General features: G+C 37.4%; 1 protein-coding gene across 1 annotated transcript; it reads left to right on the top strand.

Moving 5' to 3' along the window:
• The first annotated feature begins 3,826 nt into the window (after positions 1–3,826).
• On the top strand, positions 3,827–15,095 carry LOC132109332 (uncharacterized). Its single transcript, XM_059515337.1, has 10 exons — positions 3,827–4,416; positions 4,952–5,236; positions 5,348–5,963; positions 6,070–6,338; positions 6,460–6,722; positions 12,207–12,744; positions 13,261–13,545; positions 13,657–14,272; positions 14,379–14,647; positions 14,757–15,095. The coding sequence occupies exons 1-10, from the start codon at positions 3,972–3,974 to the stop codon at positions 15,053–15,055; spliced, it is 3,885 nt and encodes a 1,294-aa protein (XP_059371320.1). The 5' UTR covers positions 3,827–3,971; the 3' UTR covers positions 15,056–15,095.
• Positions 15,096–15,299: the final 204 nt, after the last annotated feature.

Below are 15,299 nucleotides of genomic sequence, written 5' to 3'. Positions count from 1 at the left end.
TTCCCAATCCTAAATCCCCAAATGCCCAATCCTAAATCCTAAATGGCTAAATGACCAAATGCCCAAACCTAAATAGAAAATGCCCAATCCTAAATACAAAATGGCTAAAAGACCAAATGCCCAATCCTAAATACCAAATTAATTTTCGACTTGGACTTTAAGTTTTAAATTTAGATTTTTAGATTTGGTTTAAGGTCCGTGTATATTTTGGTCATTTGATTTTCTATTTAAAAATAAATAAAGATAAATGAGAAACGGTTTGATTTTCGTTTTTTCGTTTTGTTTAAGAAACGGAAAACGAAAATTTAGCTGCATTTTTCGTATTTTTGTTTGTGGGTAAAAAATGAGATTATGCTTTAATATTTGTTTGAATGTGTGGGCGGCGCTGAAACGCCCCTTTCATCCCTTCTGTACTGCACCGACAAGCGGCAACCGCAAGCTCAGTTCATTTACACCAGGAGAGAAGCGGCAGACAGCAGAGCATATTAATCCCGCGGATTCTATACTAGTGGTGCTTGCAAGCTTTATATATATATATATATATATATATATATATATATATAAAATTTGACCAAACAGAAATTAATTTATTCAATGACATTTGAATTTTACTGTAGGCCTATATGATCTACAATGACATGAAATATGCGGATTTTTAGCCTACTAATTTTATTCTATACCTATTTAAGAAAAACCTCACAAGTAGCCTATGTTTTCATTTGCTATTACAAACAACAGCAACTGAAGCTTTATCTTGTAGTGTAGTCTGCTGCACTTCTCTGATCGGCGGATCCCGATCCACACCTTCCATCCCGAATACAGGGGAAAGAGCTTCAGCTCCGTCAGTTTGGATCGTAAAACACCCTAAATAACACGAAAACCTTACAAAACTCAACACGATGTGCTTTCTGCCATCTCGGTCTACATTAACTTCTTTCTGAAACGTCAGAAATGAACCAGGCTCATGCATCAGACGAACCATGTCTAGCTGGACATGTCTACTTTTAAAATAATCCATTTAAATAGAAAAATAATAATAATAATTTTATATTTAGGCCTATGTAATTCAAATGAAACCAACGAGAGGTGCAGTGTTTCCCGTCTGAACTCATTATCTGTAATGATGTCACACCATCACTATATTCATACTGTCATCTACAGAATTCGTGAATTCAGTTCATAATTCTAAGTAGCCTATAGCCTATAATTAAAACATTTAAAGTAGACTAATTATGGGGAAAACTTAACTTATTTTAATATAAATTTTATTATAAATGTGGGGTTGGGTTTTTCCTATTTTTTTTTTTTTTATGAATGGCCTAGAATAAAATAAATAAAAATTAAAATAATAAAGTTGTCAAGTCTGCTTTGTCAATAACATGCAGCAGCTGGAAAATTATAATATTATTTTTTATTTTATTATTAATTTAATTAATTAATTAATTAATTATTATTGTTATTATTATTATTTTATCTTGCAAGCACCACTAGCAAAGAATCCGCGGGATTAATATGCTCTGCTGTCTGCCGCTTCTCTCCTGGTGTAAATGAACTGAGCTTGCGGTTGCCGCTTGTCGGTGCAGTACAGAAGGGATGAAAGGGGCGTTTCAGCGCCGCCCACACATTCAAACAAATATTAAAGCATAATCTCATTTTTTACCCACAAACAAAAATACGAAAAATCCAGCTACATTTTCGTTTTGCGTTTCTTAAACAAAACGAAAAAACGAAAATCAAACCGTTTCTCATTTATCTTTATTTATTTTTAAATAGAAAATCAAATGACCAAAAGATACACGGACCGTTTAAGGCTTTTAGTTTTAGACTTTTAGTTTATAATTTGACCCAATAAATCCTCCATATAACCCTGCCTGGTTTAAATGTTTGAAAATGATTAACAGCTGAAAACGTTCATTGGAAATTTAGAAAAGTGACCAAATGTAATCAGTTTCATTACTTTAATAAAGTAGTTGAAATAACTTTTTTTTGGCTAAGTAGCTTTTATTTATCCACCTTATTTTTGCAATGTGGAAGTTATTTTCCGTGAAGGTGTGGAATTTCCGGTTCATTCGCCGCTTTACGTAAATAACAGAAAATAAGGTGCAGAAAATGGTAGATCTGTTTGCATTTTTTAAGAATAGAATTAGAATAGTGAGTGTTAAAGTTAAGAGGGTCAAATGAAGATGGAAGAGATGTGTTTTAAGCCGATTCTTGAGGATGGCTAAGGACTCAGCTGCTCGGATTGAGTTGGGGAGGTCATTCCTCCATTTAAATGGAGGTAACCTTTTAAAAAAGCTTAAACCTTGCGTGTTTTCCCGCTCCAAAGCTCGCGTTTTTCGAAGCAAGTTTTTCTGTCTGAACGGTACAGTGACTGGCGTTTTAGAAACACACTGCTTCGTGAACCTTTACGAATCACTTGTTTTGAATCAGTGATTAGAATCGTGTATCAAACCAAATCAAACAGCCAGAGTCAGTGGTTTCAGTAGAAGTTTCGTAATTTAGGCTTATGTAGCCTTCGAAATATCAGTTGTTCACCACTAGGAAAATTTGTCGACATTTTAATGACACGTAATAAAAAGGAAGAATTGTAATACTCTCTAGACAAACCTATTTAATACAAAATAAGCTAGGAAAAAAACACATTTACATATTCATGGCATTAGATGATTGGCTTATTGCATTTAATAGATATTCATTTAACATTAACATTTAATCATTTAGCAGACGCTTTTATCCAAAGCCACTTACAGATGAGAAGAGCAAATAAAATCAATTTAAACCAATAGGAGGGCAACAGTATACAAGTCTCAGTCTGACATACCAGTTTTCCCCCAGAAAAAGATACAAATAGAATGAGAACATTTTTGTAATAAAACATGTTTGAATAAAACATTTGCAGGATTTTTCAATGCATGTTTGGCCTGAGTTTTTGTTGCATTGCGCTTGACAGATGCGTTTGACGCTGCAAGTTCATAACGTAAGTAACGTTAAATATGAAAAGGATCCACTATAAACAGTCACACAATACTGTCTTGAACAGAAGATTTAGGGATCACTTGAAATGAAAAAAGCCTACTGTGGTGTGTGTGTGTGTGTGTGTGTGAGAGAGAGAGAGAGTTTGTGCGTGAGCGCGCGCTAATGCGTTTAAAATCAATATCAAAACGCGTTCTGTGGGAATGACCCTTCATTATGCAGTTATGTTTATTAAAAAATGTTATAGATTAAATTACTTTAAACAAAAATGATTACAATCATTAAAAATAACTTTGTTTCAAAATGTATTTGGTATCGAACAAATCAGTTCCAATTAAGGTAAAGTTAGACAGAAATGACTATAGGTGGAGTATAACGAGTCTTCAGTACACAAAAAAATGGCTTAATAATCTAAAGAGATTTGTACTTACAGTAGCCTACAAGTTCATTCAGTGGAGGATTCGTCCGACTGATTCAGATTCAAACCATGCAATCATGAAACATGAAAATGAACTGTTTAACTTAAATGAATAATTTTTTTGATGGTAAAACTGCACTCAAGCATAGTAATGTTAAATGTGATTTTTTTTTCATGCTGTGTAGCTGGAGATGGATCGCAGCAAACGCGGACATAAACGCGATATGAAATATAGTTGAAAACCGCTATTAAAAATAATTATTTATTTTCTGAACTAATGAGCCAATTAGCGAAAATGCTGCTGTTGGTAAACATTCCGTTTCCATGGCAACTGGAACAAGACGCGTCACTGTTTCATGTCACAGACCCAGTCAGTATAAAAGGTCTCGCCCTGGCAGAAACTTTTTAGTTGAGTGATGTTCGCAACAGTGAGTGAAGTCTGCGAAAACTAACCTAGCAACACTTTTACAAACGCCTGTCCATATAGATCGAGATATATTTAATCTGTACAGACAGTGTGTATCAGATAGCGTTACAGTTCAAACTGACATTACCAGATACGGATTACTTATCTGTCAGTATGAGAACCACAGACACAATGTCCACAGACATGAGAGAGGTGCTCCTGGAGGTGTACGTCAATAACGCCTTCTACTTCGGTGACAGCTACTGGGCATCAGATGATAAAGATGTGCAGCTGGAGTTTGAGATCACCGATGACATCTACGACCTTATCAGCAGTGCATCTCGAGAGTTAGATGTGCAGCTGGAGGTTGTGACAGTGGATCATGTCTCAGGCAGATACTGCAGTCCAGGAGAGATGCGTGTGCAGCTGGAGGTTAATGCTAGTGACAACATCTCAGTCTGTGAAGTGAAAGATTTGCAGCTGGAGATGAACAGGAACGACAGCATCTCAGAGCTGAAGAGTCCTACGCTGGTCTCTGAAGATCTGAGCGACCCAGCAGGACCTTCAGTGGAAGAGGCCAATGATCAGGGTGTCCTGGATGCTGAGAACAGTCCAACAGGTGAAGACATGCATATTTCTTATTCTTACATCTTTCTTATTTCTTATGTTTATTTGTGTTGTTAGAGATGTTTCTAATAGTAAATTATTATATGTTGGCTGTGACAAAGACCTAATACTATTTTACTACACCTCGTTGAGCTCTAAAGCTACAACCACTAAATTTGTCAGTGACCTTTATGCTGATTTGAATTTTGGTTGCTATATTTTTTCTAAATTATCTGACTTATGGAATTCCTGTAGACGTCTTCCAAACGCTGTTAGATTTCCATTTAGAGCTGAAAACTTTTGAAAGTAATGCCTTGTTTAGAGTTCATCCACTCTCTCGATCTATCTGCTAAAAATAGTTGGATAGATGCTAGCAACAACTAGCAGAGGACTCGTAGTTGTTTTGTAAAGGTCTGATTGGTTTTTAATTATAAAGTTCATTATGATGTTTAATGGGGTTTGAAATGCTTTTCAAACTTCAAGCTTTTAAAAGTTTTTTTTTTACTCTCAGACAAGGCTTATCTAGTTTGTTTTCTTCTTTTTTTCAGGACTCACTGTTGGGGAGATAACGAAGAAAATGGGGGCAATCTTCCAGCAAATTTGGGCAGTTTTCCAGACAAAAATGCCAGAAACTGTTGGGCAACCTGAAGTGGATCTTCTCGATCCAAAGGAATCATTTGTTCAAGATCTAAGTGCTCCCAAGCCAGAACCTGAATTGGATCTGTTAGATACAGAGCAATCGTGTATCCCTGAACCTGAAGTGGATCTTGTTGTTCCTTCTGAACCTAAACTGCATCTGGTTGATTCAGAGGAATCATGTGCCAGCCCAAAAGGTGAAAAGATGCTAATAGAAATGTCTTCTTACAATTTGGACTAATTAATCATGTTTAATCTGGTGAGCGATGTTTCTAATGCCACATTGTATGTTTTTCTTCTTTTGTCAGAAACTACCAAAGCCATGAAGAATAAGAAGGTTCGTGGCTTCGTTGTAACCAAGAGAGTAGAATATGCTACAGTGAAGAATATGAAAAAAACCTTCCTCCAGAACGACAGATCGAACTCAGCATGGCCTGAGATGGATCTGAATGTTCGTGAACCAAAACCTATTGAGGATTTGGTTGCTCCTCCTAAATGGGATCTGGTTGATGCAGTGGAACTGTACACTTCAAGTCCTAGCGTTCCTGAGCCGGACTCTGAGGAGGATCTGGATGATCCTCTTGAACGTGAATGGGATAAGGACTCGATGGAATTATATGCCCCGGGTTCAAGTGTCCCTGAGCCAGACCCTGAAGAGGATCTGGTTGATTCAGTGGAATTGTACCTCCCAGGTCCAAGCGTTCTCAAGCCACGACCTGAATGGGATCTGGCTACTCCAGTGGATTTGAGTGCACCAAGTCCAAGCGTTCTTGAGCCAGAGTCTACAGTGTTATCTGAACTTGCAAGTTTGGAAAACTACGTCCCTTTAACCATGCTCCAACTAGAGGATCGTTTGAAGCAGTGTACACTGCTCAAACAAAGACATGTCACCACTGTCTGGCCCAGGGTCTTCATCGGAGACGAGTAAGTCTGCAACACAATTTTATTTCTCTCATTGTTCTGTCATTTATTCTACAACGTAAATAGTTTTATATAAAAGACTAACCAAGGCTTTTGTGTCCTTGTGCAGAGAGACCGCAACAGACCGAGATATGCTGCAGGAGATGTGCATCACTCACATTCTGAACGCTGCAGCGCCCAAAAAGGACTTGAACTACTTCTTGGGAACATCTTATGTTGAAGATCTAGAAGGAACAGTCAATACAGGGTCCAGATATTACAGAGGCTTGCACATCAATTATTACAGCTTGCCTACAATGGACAGACACTGTTCTGACATCAGCAAGTGCTTCATGCCAGCTGCAAAATTCATTGACAAGGCCGTGAATAAGCCAGGGAGTAAGGGCTGACACACACACACACACACACACACACACACACTCCATATCTTGTCTATTATCAAGTGTGTTAAAGTCTATTAATTAGTTTTTTTACCATATTTCTTTTTTTGTTTCCTCAGGTAAGGTGTTGATTTGCTGCAAGCAGGGTGTTGACCACTCTGCGACTCTGTTTCTGGCATATCTGATGATCTGCCATGACATGATGGTGGAGGATGCCATTGATCACGTCATAAAGTCGAGACGCATCCAGCCCTCCAGAGACTTCCTGAAGAAGCTGATGCTCCTCAATGCTGACCTTGTGAACAAGCGAAAACTAAAGCTAGAGGACATAAAAAAAGGCAAAAAGAGGAGAAAATGGCAGCTAAAAAAAAGTGTAGAAATATACTAAAAGATATAAAAGAAAATGTGCACATATAGATATGTGAATAAAATTAATGGATAATGTCCTGATAATGAACTGCTTTGTTTTGTAATGTATTTATTTTTTACAGTGCAAATGAATAAGTGCACAGATAAAAAACGAAATAGAGGCATTGTTAGATTCCAGTGTTTCGTGATATAGACGGTTTCATCGGGCGCACGCGCCTGGCCCTAAGTTAACTTCCGGTCTGTGTTGTGTATATCGGTCTGGCTAGCTGTGCCGTCTATAAACGCAGTTAAAGTCAAGGTGATGAGTAGACTGAAGTTGGGCTCAGGTGCTTATGTGGTTGTGCTGTGGGATGTGTTTCCCATACGTTTATTTATTTTTGGAGACTCGCCACGATTTTAAAACTGGTGTTTTTTTAAAAAGGCTTCGTTGAATAAACACGAGTAACGTTACGTCCTGCACGTTTACTAATAATAATTATTCCTTACATTTTATATGTTTAAATATCAAAACGAGGCACGGGTGTTTTTATATCACTGTTTCTGAAGGAAGACTTGCATGTTACATGCCTGATAACGCAACGTTTGTGAGCGTAGCTCTTCTTTGTTTACAGCTGTTACTGGGGAAACCTCTATTTCTCGCGCTTTAAAGCATCTCCTGCTGGCAAATAATTAATTTGCATTTTTATTAAGTCCACCTGATTTACGCAGCAAACATATTTTGTTTGTTATCAAAAAAATATCTACTCTAGAGGGACTTGGCTGTTGTTATTGATTCTATTTGGAAGTCTACCGGAAGTTAAGTTAGGGCCACAAAAGCGCGCATGCGCAGTAACGTTTGTTTATGTTGTTGCCATTGAAACCGTCTATAATTGCTATGCAAAGATTTGATTTAAAAAAAATCTTTCAGTATCATGGCTATTAAACTATATGTTGTTATGATTTGAAATTTGTATTTTGCCTTAGAATGATCTCAAAGTAAAAAGATGAGCTAAAGTCTGATTTTGTGGTGCTATGCTTTAAAATGATTTTCGACAGTAGTCCGTGCTGAGTACTGTAAGGTTAATCCTGCCTGGTTTAAATGTTTGAAAATGATTAACAGAATACCCTACTAAAGCATGTTAGCAATATCAGCTTATATAACTAGTAGCTAATGTTAGCATCTTGCCTGCTGCACTGTCTGTTACTTTCTCGTCGTCAGACCGATAGCCCTCCTTTCACTGGTGACTTTGTGTTTGAGGCCACAAATGTTACAAAGCTGTCATTAAGTTGAAGTTATCACACAGTCCTTGCTCAAGCCGCTCACTCGCTCTGTTTCATTACAAAAACAGAATTACATTACAATTACATTACTTTCATTACAGTGTGCTCCTTAGCACTGGGAGCTCCCTCTGCTGTTCATAAGGTGCCTCTGCGCACCAGCCATTTCAAACCCAGCCTCCAGTATTTGGGCCACGCCTCCTAATTTGCATACACTCCTCAATCTTCAATCCTCAAATGCCCAATCCCAAATCCCCAATCCTCAATCCTAAATGGCTAAGTGATTAAATGCCCAATCCTAAATACCCAAATTCCCAATCCTAAATCCCCAAATGCCCAATCCTAAATCCTAAATGGCTAAATGACCAAATGCCCAAACCTAAATAGAAAATGCCCAATCCTAAATACAAAATGGCTAAAAGACCAAATGCCCAATCCTAAATACCAAATGCCCAATCCTAAATACCAAATTAATTTTCGACTTGGACTTTAAGTTTTAAATTTAGATTTTTAGATTTGGTTTAAGGTCCGTGTATACTTTGGTCATTTGATTTTCTATTTAAAAATAAATAAAGATAAATGAGAAACGGTTTGATTTTCGTTTTTTCGTTTTGTTTAAGAAACGGAAAACGAAAATTTAGCTGCATTTTTCGTATTTTTGTTTGTGGGTAAAAAATGAGATTATGCTTTAATATTTGTTTGAATGTGTGGGCGGCGCTGAAACGCCCCTTTCATCCCTTCTGTACTGCACCGACAAGCGGCAACCGCAAGCTCAGTTCATTTACACCAGGAGAGAAGCGGCAGACAGCAGAGCATATTAATCCCGCGGATTCTATACTAGTGGTGCTTGCAAGCTTTATATATATATATATATATATATATATATATATATATATATATATATATATATATATATAAAATTTGACCAAACAGAAATTAATTTATTCAATGACATTTGAATTTTACTGTAGGCCTATATGATCTACAATGACATGAAATATGCGGATTTTTAGCCTACTAATTTTATTCTATACCTATTTAAGAAAAACCTCACAAGTAGCCTATGTTTTCATTTGCTATTACAAACAACAGCAACTGAAGCTTTATCTTGTAGTGTAGTCTGCTGCACTTCTCTGATCGGCGGATCCCGATCCACACCTTCCATCCCGAATACAGGGGAAAGAGCTTCAGCTCCGTCAGTTTGGATCGTAAAACACCCTAAATAACACGAAAACCTTACAAAACTCAACACGATGTGCTTTCTGCCATCTCGGTCTACATTAACTTCTTTCTGAAACGTCAGAAATGAACCAGGCTCATGCATCAGACGAACCATGTCTAGCTGGACATGTCTACTTTTAAAATAATCCATTTAAATAGAAAAATAATAATAATAATTTTATATTTAGGCCTATGTAATTCAAATGAAACCAACGAGAGGTGCAGTGTTTCCCTGTCTGAACTCATTATCTGTAATGATGTCACACCATCACTATATTCATACTGTCATCTACAGAATTCGTGAATTCAGTTCATAATTCTAAGTAGCCTATAGCCTATAATTAAAACATTTAAAGTAGACTAATTATGGGGAAAACTTAACTTATTTTAATATAAATTTTATTATAAATGTGGGGTTGGGTTTTTCCTATTTTTTTTTTTTTTATGAATGGCCTAGAATAAAATAAATAAAAATTAAAATAATAAAGTTGTCAAGTCTGCTTTGTCAATAACATGCAGCAGCTGGAAAATTATAATATTATTTTTTATTTTATTATTAATTTAATTAATTAATTAATTAATTATTATTGTTATTATTATTATTTTATCTTGCAAGCACCACTAGCAAAGAATCCGCGGGATTAATATGCTCTGCTGTCTGCCGCTTCTCTCCTGGTGTAAATGAACTGAGCTTGCGGTTGCCGCTTGTCGGTGCAGTACAGAAGGGATGAAAGGGGCGTTTCAGCGCCGCCCACACATTCAAACAAATATTAAAGCATAATCTCATTTTTTACCCACAAACAAAAATACGAAAAATCCAGCTACATTTTCGTTTTGCGTTTCTTAAACAAAACGAAAAAACGAAAATCAAACCGTTTCTCATTTATCTTTATTTATTTTTAAATAGAAAATCAAATGACCAAAAGATACACGGACCGTTTAAGGCTTTTAGTTTTAGACTTTTAGTTTATAATTTGACCCAATAAATCCTCCATATAACCCTGCCTGGTTTAAATGTTTGAAAATGATTAACAGCTGAAAACGTTCATTGGAAATTTAGAAAAGTGACCAAATGTAATCAGTTTCATTACTTTAATAAAGTAGTTGAAATAACTTTTTTTTGGCTAAGTAGCTTTTATTTATCCACCTTATTTTTGCAATGTGGAAGTTATTTTCCGTGAAGGTGTGGAATTTCCGGTTCATTCGCCGCTTTACGTAAATAACAGAAAATAAGGTGCAGAAAATGGTAGATCTGTTTGCATTTTTTAAGAATAGAATTAGAATAGTGAGTGTTAAAGTTAAGAGGGTCAAATGAAGATGGAAGAGATGTGTTTTAAGCCGATTCTTGAGGATGGCTAAGGACTCAGCTGCTCGGATTGAGTTGGGGAGGTCATTCCTCCATTTAAATGGAGGTAACCTTTTAAAAAAGCTTAAACCTTGCGTGTTTTCCCGCTCCAAAGCTCGCGTTTTTCGAAGCAAGTTTTTCTGTCTGAACGGTACAGTGACTGGCGTTTTAGAAACACACTGCTTCGTGAACCTTTACGAATCACTTGTTTTGAATCAGTGATTAGAATCGTGTATCAAACCAAATCAAACAGCCAGAGTCAGTGGTTTCAGTAGAAGTTTCGTAATTTAGGCTTATGTAGCCTTCGAAATATCAGTTGTTCACCACTAGGAAAATTTGTCGACATTTTAATGACACGTAATAAAAAGGAAGAATTGTAATACTCTCTAGACAAACCTATTTAATACAAAATAAGCTAGGAAAAAAACACATTTACATATTCATGGCATTAGATGATTGGCTTATTGCATTTAATAGATATTCATTTAACATTAACATTTAATCATTTAGCAGACGCTTTTATCCAAAGCCACTTACAGATGAGAAGAGCAAATAAAATCAATTTAAACCAATAGGAGGGCAACAGTATACAAGTCTCAGTTAGTCTGACATACCAGTTTTCCCCCAGAAAAAGATACAAATAGAATGAGAACATTTTTGTAATAAAACATGTTTGAATAAAACATTTGCAGGATTTTTCAATGCATGTTTGGCCTGAGTTTTTGTTGCATTGCGCTTGACAGATGCGTTTGACGCTGCAAGTTCATAACGTAAGTAACGTTAAATATGAAAAGGATCCACTATAAACAGTCACACAATACTGTCTTGAACAGAAGATTTAGGGATCACTTGAAATGAAAAAAGCCTACTGTGGTGTGTGTGTGTGTGTGTGTGTGAGAGAGAGAGAGAGTTTGTGCGTGAGCGCGCGCTAATGCGTTTAAAATCAATATCAAAACGCGTTCTGTGGGAATGACCCTTCATTATGCAGTTATGTTTATTAAAAAATGTTATAGATTAAATTACTTTAAACAAAAATGATTACAATCATTAAAAATAACTTTGTTTCAAAATGTATTTGGTATCGAACAAATCAGTTCCAATTAAGGTAAAGTTAGACAGAAATGACTATAGGTGGAGTATAACGAGTCTTCAGTACACAAAAAAATGGCTTAATAATCTAAAGAGATTTGTACTTACAGTAGCCTACAAGTTCATTCAGTGGAGGATTCGTCCGACTGATTCAGATTCAAACCATGCAATCATGAAACATGAAAATGAACTGTTTAACTTAAATGAATAATTTTTTTGATGGTAAAACTGCACTCAAGCATAGTAATGTTAAATGTGATTTTTTTTTCATGCTGTGTAGCTGGAGATGGATCGCAGCAAACGCGGACATAAACGCGATATGAAATATAGTTGAAAACCGCTATTAAAAATAATTATTTATTTTCTGAACTAATGAGCCAATTAGCGAAAATGCTGCTGTTGGTAAACATTCCGTTTCCATGGCAACTGGAACAAGACGCGTCACTGTTTCATGACGTCACAGACCCAGTCAGTATAAAAGGTCTCGCCCTGGCAGAAACTTTTTAGTTGAGTGATGTTCGCAACAGTGAGTGAAGTCTGCGAAAACTAACCTAGCAACACTTTTACAAACGCCTGTCCATATAGATCGAGATATATTTAATCTGTACAGACAGTGTGTATCAGATAGCGTTACAGTTCAAACTGACATTACCAGATACGGATTACTTATCTGTCAGTATGAGAACCACAGACACAATGTCCACAGACATGAGAGAGGTGCTCCTGGAGGTGTACGTCAATAACGCCTTCTACTTCGGTGACAGCTACTGGGCATCAGATGATAAAGATGTGCAGCTGGAGTTTGAGATCACCGATGACATCTACGACCTTATCAGCAGTGCATCTCGAGAGTTAGATGTGCAGCTGGAGGTTGTGACAGTGGATCATGTCTCAGGCAGATACTGCAGTCCAGGAGAGATGCGTGTGCAGCTGGAGGTTAATGCTAGTGACAACATCTCAGTCTGTGAAGTGAAAGATTTGCAGCTGGAGATGAACAGGAACGACAGCATCTCAGAGCTGAAGAGTCCTACGCTGGTCTCTGAAGATCTGAGCGACCCAGCAGGACCTTCAGTGGAAGAGGCCAATGATCAGGGTGTCCTGGATGCTGAGAACAGTCCAACAGGTGAAGACATGCATATTTCTTATTCATGTTTATTTGTGTTGTTAGAGATGTTTCTAATAATAAATTATTATATGTTGGCTGTGACAAAGACCTAATACTATTTTACTACACCTCGTTGAGCTCTAAAGCTACAACCACCAAATTTGTCAGTGACCTTTATGCTGATTTTAATTTTGGTTGCTATATTTTTTCTAAATTATCTGACTTATGGAATTCCTGTAGACGTCTTCCAAACGCTGTTAGATTTCCATTTAGAGCTGAAAACTTTTGAAAGTAATGCCTTGTTTAGAGTTCATCCACTCTCTCGATCTATCTGCTAAAAATAGTTGGATAGATGCTAGCAACAACTAGCAGAGGACTCGTAGTTGTTTTGTAAAGGTCTGATTGGTTTTTAATTATGAAGTTCATTATGATGTTTAATGGGGTTTGAAATGCTTTTCAAACTTCAAGCTTTTAAAAGTTTTTTTTTTACTCTCAGACAAGGCTTATCTAGTTTGTTTTCTTCTTTTTTTTCAGGACTCACTGTTGGGGAGATAACGAAGAAAATGGGGGCAATCTTCCAGCAAATTTGGGCAGTTTTCCAGACAAAAATGCCAGAAACTGTTGGGCAACCTGAAGTGGATCTTCTCGATCCAAAGGAATTATTTGTTCAAGATCTAAGTGCTCCCAAGCCAGAACCTGAATTGGATCTGTTAGATACAGAGCAATCGTGTATCCCTGAACCTGAAGTGGATCTTGTTGTTCCTTCTGAACCTAAACTGCATCTGGTTGATTCAGAGGAATCATGTGCCAGCCCAAAAGGTGAAAAGATGCTAATAGAAATGTCTTCTTACAATTTGGACTAATTAATCATGTTTAATCTGGTGAGCGATGTTTCTAATGCCACATTGTATGTTTTTCTTCTTTTGTCAGAAACTACCAAAGCCATGAAGAATAAGAAGGTTCGTGGCTTCGTTGTAACCAAGAGAGTAGAATATGCTACAGTGAAGAATATGAAAAAAACCTTCCTCCAGAACGACAGATCGAACTCAGCATGGCCTGAGATGGATCTGAATGTTCGTGAACCAAAACCTATTGAGGATTTGGTTGCTCCTCCTAAATGGGATCTGGTTGATGCAGTGGAACTGTACACTTCAAGTCCTAGCGTTCCTGAGCCGGACTCTGAGGAGGATCTGGATGATCCTCTTGAACGTGAATGGGATAAGGACTCGATGGAATTATATGCCCCGGGTTCAAGTGTCCCTGAGCCAGACCCTGAAGAGGATCTGGTTGATTCAGTGGAAATGTACCTCCCAGGTCCAAGCGTTCTCAAGCCACGACCTGAATGGGATCTGGCTACTCCAGTGGATTTAAGTGCACCAAGTCCAAGCGTTCTTGAGCCAGAGTCTACAGTGTTATCTGAACTTGCAAGTTTGGAAAACTACGTCCCTTTAACCATGCTCCAACTAGAGGATCGTTTGAAGCAGTGTACACTGCTCAAACAAAGACATGTCACCAATGTCTGGCCCAGGGTCTTCATCGGAGACGAGTAAGTCTGCAACACAATTTTATTTCTCTCATTGTTCTGTCATTTATTCTACAACGTAAATAGTTTTATATAAAAGACTAACCAAGGCTTTTGTGTCCTTGTGCAGAGAGACCGCAACAGACCGAGATATGCTGCAGGAGATGTGCATCACTCACATTCTGAACGCTGCAGCGCCCAAAAAGGACTTGAACTACTTCTTGGGAACATCTTATGTTGAAGATCTAGAAGGAACAGTCAATACAGGGTCCAGATATTACAGAGGCTTGCACATCAATTATTACAGCTTGCCTACAATGGACAGACACTGTTCTGACATCAGCAAGTGCTTCATGCCAGCTGCAAAATTCATTGACAAGGCCGTGAATAAGCCAGGGAGTAAGGGCTGACACACACACACACACACACTCCATATCTTGTCTATTATCAAGTGTGTTAAAGTCTATTAATTAGTTTTTTTACCATGTTTCTTTTTTTGTTTCCTCAGGTAAGGTGTTGATTTGCTGCAAGCAGGGTGTTGACCACTCTGCGACTCTGTTTCTGGCATATCTGATGATCTGCCATGACATGATGGTGGAGGATGCCATTGATCACGTCATAAAGTCGAGACGCATCCAGCCCTCCAGAGACTTCCTGAAGAAGCTGATGCTCCTCAATGCTGACCTTGTGAACAAGCGAAAACTAAAGCTAGAGGACATAAAAAAAGGCAAAAAGAGGAGAAAATGGCAGCTAAAAAAAAAGTGTAGAAATATACTAAAAGATATAAAAGAAAATGTGCACATATAGATATGTGAATAAAATTAATGGATAATGTCCTGATAATGAACTGCTTTGTTTTGTAATGTATTTATTTTTTACAGTGCAAATGAATAAGTGCACAGATAAAAAACGAAATAGAGGCATTGTTAGATTCCAGTGTTTCGTGATATAGACGGTTTCATCGGGCGCACGCGCCTGGCCCTAAGTTAACTTCCGGTCTGTGTTGTGTATATCGGTCTGGCTAGCTGTGCCGTCTATAAACGCAGTTAAA

The sequence above is a fragment of the Carassius carassius genome, chromosome 29 (assembly GCF_963082965.1).
Source record: "Carassius carassius chromosome 29, fCarCar2.1, whole genome shotgun sequence".
Classification (NCBI taxonomy): domain Eukaryota; kingdom Metazoa; phylum Chordata; class Actinopteri; order Cypriniformes; family Cyprinidae; genus Carassius; species Carassius carassius.
The sequence above is the reverse complement of the archived record's forward strand: the minus strand, read 5'-3'. Positions and strand labels throughout refer to the sequence as shown.